Source organism: Chiloscyllium punctatum, chromosome 5 (genome assembly GCF_047496795.1).
Source record: "Chiloscyllium punctatum isolate Juve2018m chromosome 5, sChiPun1.3, whole genome shotgun sequence".
In the NCBI taxonomy this organism is placed as follows: domain Eukaryota; kingdom Metazoa; phylum Chordata; class Chondrichthyes; order Orectolobiformes; family Hemiscylliidae; genus Chiloscyllium; species Chiloscyllium punctatum.
The window spans coordinates 40650010-40661998 of NC_092743.1; the positions used below are offsets into that span (position 1 = coordinate 40650010).

Here is an 11989-nt window from a genome sequence, read left to right on the forward strand (position 1 = left end):
CCTCAGCCCCATCCCCCTCCCCCTCCCACTATATATGTCTGGCTTCCACCCCATCTAGTCCTGACAGAGTTTCAGCCCGAAACATTGAATTTCCTGCCCCTCAAATGCTACCTGACCTGCTGTGCCTTTCCAGCTTCACATCTACCAAATCAGAATGTTAGATAACTGAAGTTTAAAAAAAGTAGAACAGGAGAGGCTTTTTTTTGTTGTACTGGAACAGTTCAATCCAGATGTAACAAAAATACAAGGACGACTTTAATGGAAGATGATCTGAATCAGACTATACTGAGGCTTTAGTCTATCTAATAATTATGTTGGAGGACAAAGATATTAGATAGCAGTGTGACAATTTAAAGGTCGTGAAGGGGAGAAACTACGAGCTACCTACATGTGGAAACTGATGTTGCATTTTCTTCAATAATGCCATTGAAATGCATCATATCAATGAAATTACACAACAGAAGGAGACCATGAAGGGATCGTTGGAGTGGGGTTAGAAATGGGACACAGAGGTATGACGAAAGAAAATGAAGAGGAGTGATTTCAGATGATTGCCCAGTTACCATGAGTATTAAAAAAAACAGAACCAGGAGTGTCATCCCTGACAGTGAAGTGGCAGTGAATGAGGAATGAGGATGAGGATCAAAGTCTATTGGCAGGGTCAAGCAGGATAAACATAGATAGCCAAGCTTTCGCACAGTTACAAAGGTGCCATTAGTACTTTTGACCAGACACTGCACATTTCACAAAAAAGATTTAACATGCAGTCTTCCATTAAACTGCAACTCGAGAGAACCAGTGTGCTCGATTCTTGTTCTCTTCACTGCTCCTGGCAAACAATGAATTCTCATTTTGTCAGAACTTAACACTAATAAAACTGACTTGACAAGAATGGTTCCAGCTATATGAAACTTTGGTTATGTGACATATTGAAGAAGTGGGATTGCTTGCCTTGGAAAGATGAAGGCTGAGATGAGATTTGATAGGGTCTTCAAAATCATGAGCGGGTTAGAGAGAGTAGATAGGGAGAAGCTGTTCCCCTCATAAAAGGAGAAAGAACAAGGTGGCATAGAATTCAAGTGATGTGTAAAATAAGCAAGGGGAATGCAATTGTTTCCACAAAGCGAGTAGTTAGGGTTTGTGTTGGATTCAGGTTCAATTGAGGCAATCCAGAGGACATTTGATGATTTGGATAGAAATACGCTGCAGGGATTTGGGAAAAAAAGCAGGAGATTGGCACCAAGTAACAGAACCAGTGCAAACACAATGGACTGAATGACCCTTTCTGTGCCACAGCACTTCTGCAAACTTGATCCAAAACTCATTACCTCCTTCAGTTTCCCCTCCCTCTGACAACATTTGAGTTTAAAACAAAACATTAGCAATCTTTTGACCACACCTGCATAACTTACCCAACTTTACACCCTTTAAATCCTGTGATCTCAATCAACAAACCAGATTATGCTTCAGTTGTTCAGGGTATTGGATGAGACCACATCTTGAGTTCATGTGCAGTGGTGCTGTCTTTCTTTAGGGATATAAAAGTATTGAAAGCAGTTTACTCGCTTGATCTTGGAATGGGTAGTTCTTGAACTGAGTAGGATGTCTTCTTTCCATTGCATTTTACAAGACTTGTCTGAAGTATAGAAGTTCCTGAACCTTGACAAAGTGGACATGGAAAAGATGTTTCCCCTTGTGGGTCAGTCCAAACGCAGGGGGCACGGTTTTAAAATTCAGACTTGCCCATTCAAGATAGAGATAAGAACTTTTTTTTTCTCTCAGAGGGCTAAGTGACTTTGGAACACTCTGCCTCTGGTTACTGAATATTTATAAGACAGAGGGGTAAAAATTGTTAGGCAAGAGAATCAAAGTTTAAGATGGACAGATGGGGATGTGCGACTCAAAGCACAAAAAGATGCCACATTATCTTACTAAATGACAGAGGAGACTCCAGGGGTTAAATGGCCTACTTCCATTACTACTTCATAGGTTTGTATTAACTGATCATTGATCTTATTGCTATTCGTGGGACCTTCCTGTGTGCAAATTAATATCATTTTACTACTGTGATGGCATCTGTTAGTCTCGCAAGACCATCAGTTTAATGTACAGCTTTCAAAGTTATGTGGCCCTAAATGCTGAGGATATGTTTCAAGCACCAAATAAATTCAAGCCTGGTCTATTTGGAGACTTGAATTTCTCAAACTCCCACTTTCTTAATGTCCAAATGATCTATTCACTTTCCTTCCCAAACAGCACAATGGTCCCTCTCCCTTAATTGGGCAAGAAGGGAATTATTTCAAATGGCTTCCATTTGCTCAATGTGACATGTGGGATGATTTGAAATCCACTTATTCAAACAAAGAAATTGTAATGAAGGAAAATGGCTAATTTGATTGTAACCAAAAAAAAACCACATTCCAGCCTACCTGGATGACTTGTCACCACCTTGTTTACCAGGAAATATACTTCATTTTGGAGTCTTGAGTGGGCAAACCATTATCTTTATGCAGGTTCCCAGTTCTCAATTCTCCCATAACAGGAAACAACTTCTCCATATCTACCTACTCAAGACCCTTCAGGATTTAAAAGTTTCAATTAAGTTGCCTCTTATTCTTCGAAACTCAAATTGAACAAATCTAGCCTGTCCAACCTTTCTTCGGAAAGATAACCCACTCAGTCCAGATATATTCTGATAAACATTCTCTTAACTGCTTGCAACACATTTACATTCCTCCTTAAATAAGTTAACCAATTCAATATTCCAGAGGTGGTTTTATCAATGCCCTGCATAATGAAGCATAACCTCCATGATTTTGTATTCAATTCTCCTTGCAATAAATGATACATTTGTGTTAGCTTTCCTAACTGCCTACTGCACATGCATGCCAACCATCTCTGACTCCAGAAATCCAAATCCCTTCACAATCCCTCACCATTTTGATTATTTTATCATCATTCTTCTTGCCAAACTAATCAACTGAATATTTTACCACACTATACTCCATTTGTTACATAGTCGTCTGCTCACTTAACCCATCACGTTGACTCAGTGGTTAGCACCGCTGCCTCATAGCAGCAAGGACCTGGGGTTTGATTCCAGTCTTGTGTGACTGTCTGTGTACAATTTGCACATTCTCCCCATGTCGATGTGGGTTTCCTCCTACAGTACAAAGCTGTGCAGGCGAGATGGATTGGTCAAGCTAAATTGCCCATAGCATCCAGGGATGCGCAGGCTACGTGGGTTAGCCCTGGGAAACACAGGAATAGGATAGGGCAGTGGCTTTGGGTGGGATGCTCTTCGGAGGGTCGGTGTAAATTTGATGGGCCGAATGGCCTGCTTCTACAGTGTCGGATTTCTATGATACTTCTCCGGTCTGTAGTTTTTGTCTTGTTCCAACTTACTTTCTTATCCTTTTGCTGTCAGTAAATTTGACAACAATAATTTTGTCCTTACATTTAAGCTAATTTTATGAGTTGTAAACAACTAGGGTCCTGGCACCAATCCCTGTGACACACCATTTGTTCCTGTTTGCCGATCTGAAATTCATGCTATTCTCTGCCTGTGAGCCGGTTAATTTTCTTTCTACTCTCTACACCATAAGCTTTTACTTTGCACAATAGCCTTTCATATATTTCATCAAATGCATTCTCGAAGTCCAAGGACAAACCACCCATGCAAGTTTGCCCTTATTAACAGCACAAAGAACTCTAATAGGTTGGCTAAACAATTCCCTTTCACAAAATCTTGTTGACTCTGCCTGATTACCTTGAACTCATGGAACTGACCAGCTACAAATTCTTTAACATCAACTGCTAAAACTTTCCTGGGACAGGCATAAAACTAACTGGTCTGTAATGTCCTGTTTTCCTGTCTCACTCCCATTTTGAGTGAAGGAGTTTCATTTGCTATCTTCATATCTACTAGGACTTTTCCCAAACCTTTTGGAAAATCAAAACCAATACATCAACTGTCTCATTAGACATCTGTAAGACCTGAAGACAAGTGGTATCTGTCCCATTCAGACAGTCCACATCTGAACAATGCTGGGGCTGGAGTTCTTGCAAGCTATAGTACGAGGGAAATAGATCTCAAACAAGATAGTGGAGAAAAGACATGACATTTGGTACAATGTGGTCCACTGAAAAAGAGAGACAAGGCAAAAGATATTAATGCAGGAAATGGTCAACAGATGGCAACAGGAAGGGACGGGGATTACAAATCTTAAGAGTAAACCAACAGCTTTGCCTTGAATTTGCAAAAAGGACAAAAGTCAACACTAGCTGAACAAACAAAACATTTGAAAAATCCAAATGAAGCGACAGTACAAACAAAAATAAATATGATCTGTAGCCAGTTTGGAGACATGGATACAGAATGACATGAACTGGCACCTTATTATTGAAAGGTACGGGATAGTTAGCAAAGACCCTAAAAGCTAGAGGGAGTGACTGTGGTATTAGCACAATAGAGATGATTATCCATCTCAGTTCACAAAATCAGGATGTAGAAATGGTTTGGGCAGAGTGGGGGGTCAAGTTGCTTGTGGGAATGGTGTTCAAGTCTCCTTAACAATCATCACAAAGGAGTGCATAAAGGAAGAAATAATGGGAGCAGAAGGTTTTTACCTATATATCAACTGGAAATGTCAGGTGGGTAAAGGTGGCATAGATGAAGAGTTTATGGAATGATTTCCTCAGTTTTTCAGAACAGCATGCTCTGGAGCCAACCAGAGGTGAGGCTATGCTGGATCTAGTTTTATACAATAGGATTGGTTGAATTAATGATTTCATAATGAAATTGTCTGAACATAGCACTGATCATAATTTTTTTGAATTCTCCATTATTTGACAGAGAAAGGAGTGGGTTAGAGACAATAATTTTATGAATGTAAATAAGGTCCATTATGTGGACACAAAAGCAGAGCTGGCTAAAATGAATTGGCAAACTCACCAGAGATCCTCAGAGAGCTCCTTCCAAACTCAACTATTTCCTTTGGAGAACAGAAACACATCTCTGCACGGTGACTCCATGGTTAACACTGCTGCCTCACAACGTCAGGGACCCAGGTTCAATTCCAGACTTGGACGACTGTCTGTGGAGTTTGCACACTCTCCCTGTGATGACATGAGTTACCTCTGGGTGCTCCAGTTTCCTCCCACAGTCCAAAGAGATGCAGGTTAGGTGGATTAGCCATGGAAAATGCAAAACTATAGGGATAGAGGAGTGGAGGTGGGCTATGGGAGGGATGCTGTTTGGAGGGTTGGTGTGGACTTGGGCTTAATGGCCTGTTTCCACACTGTAGGGATTCTATGATTCTAGGACTCTCTTGTACAGGATGCTGTGGGGCCACTTTTGAAGTACCATGGATAGTCCTGGTCATCCAGCTATAGGAAGGATATTATTAAATTAGAGTGCGTGCAGAAAAAAATTACAACAATGTTACTAGGATTGCAGAGTTTGAGTTATAAAGGAGAAGTTCAATAAGCTGGGACTTCTTTCACTGCAGCATAGGAGGTTGAGGGGTGACCATGTACAGGTTTATAAAGTTGTAAAAAATAGACACTTTCACTATATCTGGGGAATTCAAAACTAGCGAGCATAATTTTAAGGTGAGAGGACAAAGACTTAAGATCTGAAGGGCTTTATCACAGAGGGTGGTGCACATTTGGAATGAACTACTAGAGCGAGTAGTGGATGCAGATACAGTAACAACATTTAAAAGAAATTTGGACAGGTATAAGAATAGGAAAGACTTAGAGGGATATGGGCCAAATGCTGGCAAATGGCACTAGCTTAGTTTGGGAAACTTGGTCAGCATGGTCGAGTTGGATTGGAGGGTCTGTTTCCATGCTCTTGGTCTTTATCTGAAAGGACAAGGGCAGCAGATACACTGCAACACTATTACCGCCAAATTCCTTGCCAAACCACTCATCATCCTGACTTGGAAACACAACAACAATCCTTCACTATCACTGGGTCAAAATCCTGAAATTCCCTCCATACAGGCATTCTGGATCTACCTACAGCACATGGACTGAAGATGTTAAAGAAGCAACTCACCCCCTCCTGCACAAGGGCAACGAAGGATGGGTAATAAATGCCGGCCAGCCAGTGTCACCCATGTCCCACAAGTGAATAAAAAATATTGTTCGTAAGAGAACGACAGGCAGTGTAGACACAATCATAAAAATATATCAATACATTGAGTCCATGCACAAAAATGTGGCTTAAATATAGTCAATTGCAAGGTCAAACAGTACTTTCGAATGGAGAAAAGATCAAAGCAGTGGAGATGCAAAAAGACTTCAGAGTTCAGACACAGATCATTAAAATGTCATGAGCAAGTATAGAAAATAATCAACAACATAATATAATATTGGCCTTGATGTTTAATATACCAGAATACGCAAAGTCTTGATTCAGGAACGGCCCAAATAAACCCCAGCATTCAGGTCACCAGACTTTGTAATGACAGAGAAATTTATCAGAATGATACCTATTCTTCAGGAATAAATTTCGAGGGAAGCTGCAAACCCTTGATTAAATAATTAAGGATGATGCCATTAAAACTTTGAATATATCAAATTAAATAGATAAGGTGAGCACAAAAGAAACTATTTCTTCTCATTGCGAAGTGTAATACAAGGGAGCAGAGTCAGAATTTAGAGGCCTTTCAGGAATCTCATTAGCAAAGGAGCAAAAGGTGATACAACTTCAGAACTTGCTTCCACATTGCTTGTGTGCCACATATAAAGTGTTATAGGCAATTATGACAATCAGCTGACTCTTGCACATGGAATTTTGAGGTGGGGTCTTCTATTTTAAGCTGGACATGTCACTCACCCCTCAAAAAATAGATGCAAACACTAGTTCCCTATCAGCCCCACTTTCACATAATTGCTAATGAAAATTAATCACACCAACAGTTATCATCTTGCTCTTATTATGGTTTTAGCCTCCCCTATTCTGCAGCATTCCACATTTTCTCAACACCACTGCTATATTTTTCTTACTATCCCTCTTGCAAGATGTCAACATGTAAATTACACTAAGATCAATCAGGATTCTCCCGATTGGAATCCTGGACTCAACTTACATCTTTGTTAACCAGCATTTCTGATGGTCTTGCACCCTGCAAGTGCAGAGCATGTCAGATAACATGATATGTTGAGAATCATTTTAAATTGATGGATTTTTCTTTACCAAAGGTATTACGGAAGGAAGGCAGTCATATGGAGTTATTAATAGACACAAGACAGACAAAATGGCTTTCTTCTGTCCCAAGTTCATGTAATTCTAAATTAATCATGACCCAAATGGACATTCTTAATTTATTAGCCAAGGCAGTGATTGTTGTCCAATGAATTCACCAAGTCAGTTGGTGTAAAGTCAGAGATTCACAGCACACAAAAAGGTCTTCCCGCCCACCATATCCAAGCCAGTCAAAAACAACCACTCAAAGATTTGAATCATGTTTCCAGTACTTGACCCATAACCTATTATGGTTTGGCCTCAAGTGCACATCGAACTCCTTCTTCAATATTCTGAAGATTTCTTCCTTAATGGCACTGAGTTCGAGATTCCCACCACCTTCTGGGTGAAAAACTTTTCCTCACATATCTTCTAAACTTCCTACCCTTATTAAATCTTGCGTTCCCCGAGTCATTCATCGCTGCAAAGGGAAAAAGAATCGGCAAGTCAATCTATGCCCCTCACAATTTAATGTATCAAAAATCATTCCTATCTGTCTTGTCTAAGGAAAACAACATCACTCTGTCCAACTTCTCTTCATCAGTGAAACCCAGACAAGATCTTGTTCAGTCTCCTCTTACCCTTTCCGGTGCTGTCTCATCATTCCTAGAACGTGGAATACAGAACGGCACCCAACACTTGAACTATAGCATAACCCACACCTTAGACAGCTTCAGCACAAACCCCTGTTCTTAGACTCTCTACCTCTATTAATAAAGTCCTCAACGAACATTCACTCACCTCATTTTCAGCAGTGACCAAAAACAGAAGTCTGTTTCTATAACTTGCACATACCTGCATTAGAAATTATAGATCCAACTAAATCAAGGAAGTATTCAAGCATAATGCACACCTCCTGCAAGAATCACATTTACTTTCAATCATATTCCACTTTTCAAAAAGGGTGAAAAAGGAAAACCAGGGAATTATAAACCATTAGCCTAACATCTGTGGTGGGGCAAGTGATGAGGTCTACAATCAAGAATGGGGTCAATGAACACCTTGGAAGTTTTCAGTTAAGCAGAAAGAGCCAGCATAGATCAGGACATGTTATATCTGACAAATCTCAGTGATTTTATTTTGAAGAGGTGACTACAGTAGTGGACAGGAGAATGCATATGAATTTTGCTTATATGGACTTCCAGAAGGCATTTGATAAAGCCCAACATAAAAGACTGTTATCTAAGGTAGAAGCCCACAGCACTGAGGTCAAGTTACTAACATAGCTGGGAAATTGGTTGAGTGGCAGGTGACAGAAAGTAGGGATAATGGATAGGTACTCAAATTGGCAGGAGGTGAATCATGAACTTGGGGCTCGCTATTGCTGGTCCAATAACATCAACACAACAGCACTGCCTTCCCTTAAATCAAGTTGATATGAACAACAAAAACAGAAATTGCGAGAAAAGCTCAGTCGGTCTGGCAGCATCTGTGAAGAGCAATCAGAATTAACATTTCGGGTCCAGTGACCCTTCCTCATATTAAACCAACAGATCTCTTAATGAGCATAATGGGGGGAAAGCAATTTTGATCATTTACAGTGTAAAAGAAAAAAAGGTAGACATCTTGAAATAAAGGAATCCACATAAGTAATAGTTACTGATTTAACACTACAACCAAATCTTGGCCATGGATACAATGCTAAAACAGATGAATTGCACGTGGTTCCACATACCAGACTTATGGTTTTCATCATAATTGAGTTGGCACATAAAATACTGAATAATAGGGTACAGCAGCATTCATTAAATAATTTAATGAGAAAGAGAACTGACCCTGATAATGTTATCACAGATACCAACATGAAGCACTTTGGTTTCCACGGTGAACAGAATTTGGGGACATTTTTACACAAGCAAGCAAGGATCACAATACATCCAAGCAATCTGGATTTCGACAAGCTGACTCAGGGTGATACTGGTCAAAACTGAAGCACCAAATGCCAACACATAATGAGACCAAAATTTAGAAGAAAACCTGAAGAACTACCAATGGCTATAAAAACTGCTTTGCTCTGATTGCCATCTGCACGAAACAGAACAGAACTAACGGCTATGGTCACAATTCATGAGTTTAAGCTTGAGTGACTGATTCACACTGTAGTTCCTTGCATTTTCAATTTAGACTTAGTGAAAGTATTTTATGCACACAATAGGGTTTATGGTTAAAATTTAAGACAATTCATCATAACAACAAAACAAACAGGCAAATCTGAGCATCTTAATGTCAAGTTAAACAGTAGCTTTCCTCTGTTGGCATGAATAATAAACCCTCAAACATGTTGCTGAACCATCATAAAAACATGTATAAACAGGCAGATTGTTTTGTAGATAGCAACAGAATGTAATGATCCCTGACTGACAAGACATGCTGCAGAGCTCTCTATTACTTCCGCAACCCTAAGAGCAACACTTAACAACTGGAAGTCAATATGCATGCATCATTCCATTGCAGTGGAGGTGCTCCCACCCACATCTACTGCTGCTGACCTATTAAAATCTCCGTTCACAAGTTAAACAACTACAGCAGATGTCAATCTCATCACAAAACATCAACTCCTATTTACACTACTGCTATATCATTCCAATCCATGGTGCTAACGACGTACCCTAGATACTTCCACATGTTGAAAGTAATTATATGCGGCAAATATATGTTTATAATATACACGTTTATCAAAGCACCTCGGTTTCTGCAAACAATAACCGCCGATTACTTACAGAACTGCATGCCGATGCTCGAATTTTGCACCACCTGTACCATCCTCTGGATCAGTCTCACCCCCCGAGCTGCTCTCAGTGGCATCTGAATCGAAAGCCCTCTCCGAAGTCCTGAGTTTTGCAGTCACGCTGGACACCAGTTTCAGCAAACTCTCAGAAACAGCTCGACCTTTCACAAAACTAGAAAAAGTATCCTCACTTGGCGAAGATAGCAAACATTTGCTGCTCCCGCCAGATCGGAGGGAAGAGCCCGGACTGGAATAAGTATCTCCATTACCGCCTTTTGAGTCCGTTCTTGGAAAACTTCTCAACAATGAAGAACCAACCAGCAGGTCGTTGTTCCCGTGAAAAGTGCTTCTATGTTTATTATTACTGCTGTTAAGAAATGTTTCAGTGAAAGAGGAAGAGAACTGTTTTAAACTGTGTTCCACCAAACCCGCCAGCTGCTGCTGGGCATGGCGCTCTACCTGTTTAGCTTGAACTACCTGCAAACGTTTGCACAATCGATGAGCCCTGCTCCTGATCTCAGCTTGTTTACCGATAACTAATAAACTCTGAGCACTCACCTCATCCTGACTAATATTATTATTGCGACTACCATTAGTATTACAATTGACATTATTACAGTTATTGTGGTGGTTAATAATGTCACCGAAAGTACTGTTTATTCTATCGATATGTTTTTTGATGTGATTATCAGTCCCCATACAATTTGGATTTATTTCGCCGTAGCGAGACTTAAGTGAACTTCCCGCGGGCTTGCTGCCATGAAATTCGGATCGACATCCGTAAGCGAGACCGGGGATTTTGCTGCTGCCTTTGGATAGTAGGCCGAGTTCGGAGGTGGCGGTGTTGCTGTTTTTCTGCAGCTGGGAGCAGCGGCTTTTATCCAGATTCCCCTTGCCAGACAAAGCCGAGTTGAACGAGATGGCGCCGTTACTCCGCTGAATACCGCAGCCGCTCGACGCTTTGTTGCTGCCGTTCACCAAGCCAGGCTCGCGGCTGAGACAAGGCACTTCTTTGGCCAGGCCGTTGCTGGCAGTGCTGGATATCGCGGCTTTGCCCCTCTTCTTGCCCTCGCCGACTGGGATAGAGAAAAATCCATCGGAATTCATTCTGTCCTGGCGCTTGCCGCAGAGCCTCGAGGCTTCCCTGTTTAGGCCGAGACCGGGGATTTCCGTAGAACTCACCCCCAGCTCCTGCGGCTCGCCGGCCTGGTGGTGACGATGGTACCGGCGGTGAGGAGAATGGTGGAAGTGGTTGTGATGGTTATAATTATTTATCTCGGGCCCTTTGCCGTCTCCTCCTCGGTCGGCGACCGTGCACCTCTCGCCGCGGTGGTAAGACTGAGGCTGGGGCTCGGGGCGCTGCCGTACTCTGGTCGGCCGGGCCAAAAACATAGAGTCCATACAGTCGACCGAGAAATATAAAGGGCCGGCCAGTTTATTATTTTTATTATTGTCCACCCCTTCGCCTAAAGTGCCATTTGTGGCCGAACAGGAAGGTGGCGAGGACGCAGCTGAAGGGGGCGACGACGAAAGCAGCGGCAGTGGTGATGACGACACGGCCAAGTTGAATCCGTGTTGCTGCTGCCGCACTTCGCCAGCGCTTTCACTCACAGCCGGGGAAACCATTCGCTTCAAGCGGCCGGCGGCCATCTTGGTTTTTTTTCCACCTCTTCCCCTCCCCCACCCTCCCATCTATAACTTACCACCCCTCCCCCCCCCCCCCCATCCAAACCTTCTCAACCGCGCTAGCTTCTCCCCACCCCCACCCTCGCGCTCTCTCTTCCCACCCTCTTCCATCAAAAGATTGCTCCCCCGCCCCCCCCCAAATCAATTTAAAATGGCGCTGCCTGTTGTGCAGGGAAAAAAACGCGCGCACTAGTCATTCCAACGGACAGGCTGGGTCAAAGCAGACAGGCAAAAAAAATGCACGAGATTTATAACGTAGTCATAGTTATTTCTTGCATCATTAACTTAAAACCGTTTTCTCCCTTTTCCCAACGCTGCTT

The 11989-nt window shown here is 41.9% G+C and overlaps 1 protein-coding gene across 1 annotated transcript in view; it reads right to left on the reverse strand.

The window, feature by feature from the left end:
- LOC140477017 (KAT8 regulatory NSL complex subunit 1-like) overlaps positions 1-11638 on the reverse strand; it is a 160308-nt gene extending 148670 nt beyond the window's left edge. Inside the window, exon 1 of the mRNA XM_072570119.1 lies at positions 9976-11638. Coding sequence (XP_072426220.1) covers positions 9976-11633 — 1658 coding nt within the window. The 5' untranslated portion in view covers positions 11634-11638. The remainder of the gene's footprint in view (positions 1-9975) is intronic.
- Positions 11639-11989: the final 351 nt, after the last annotated feature.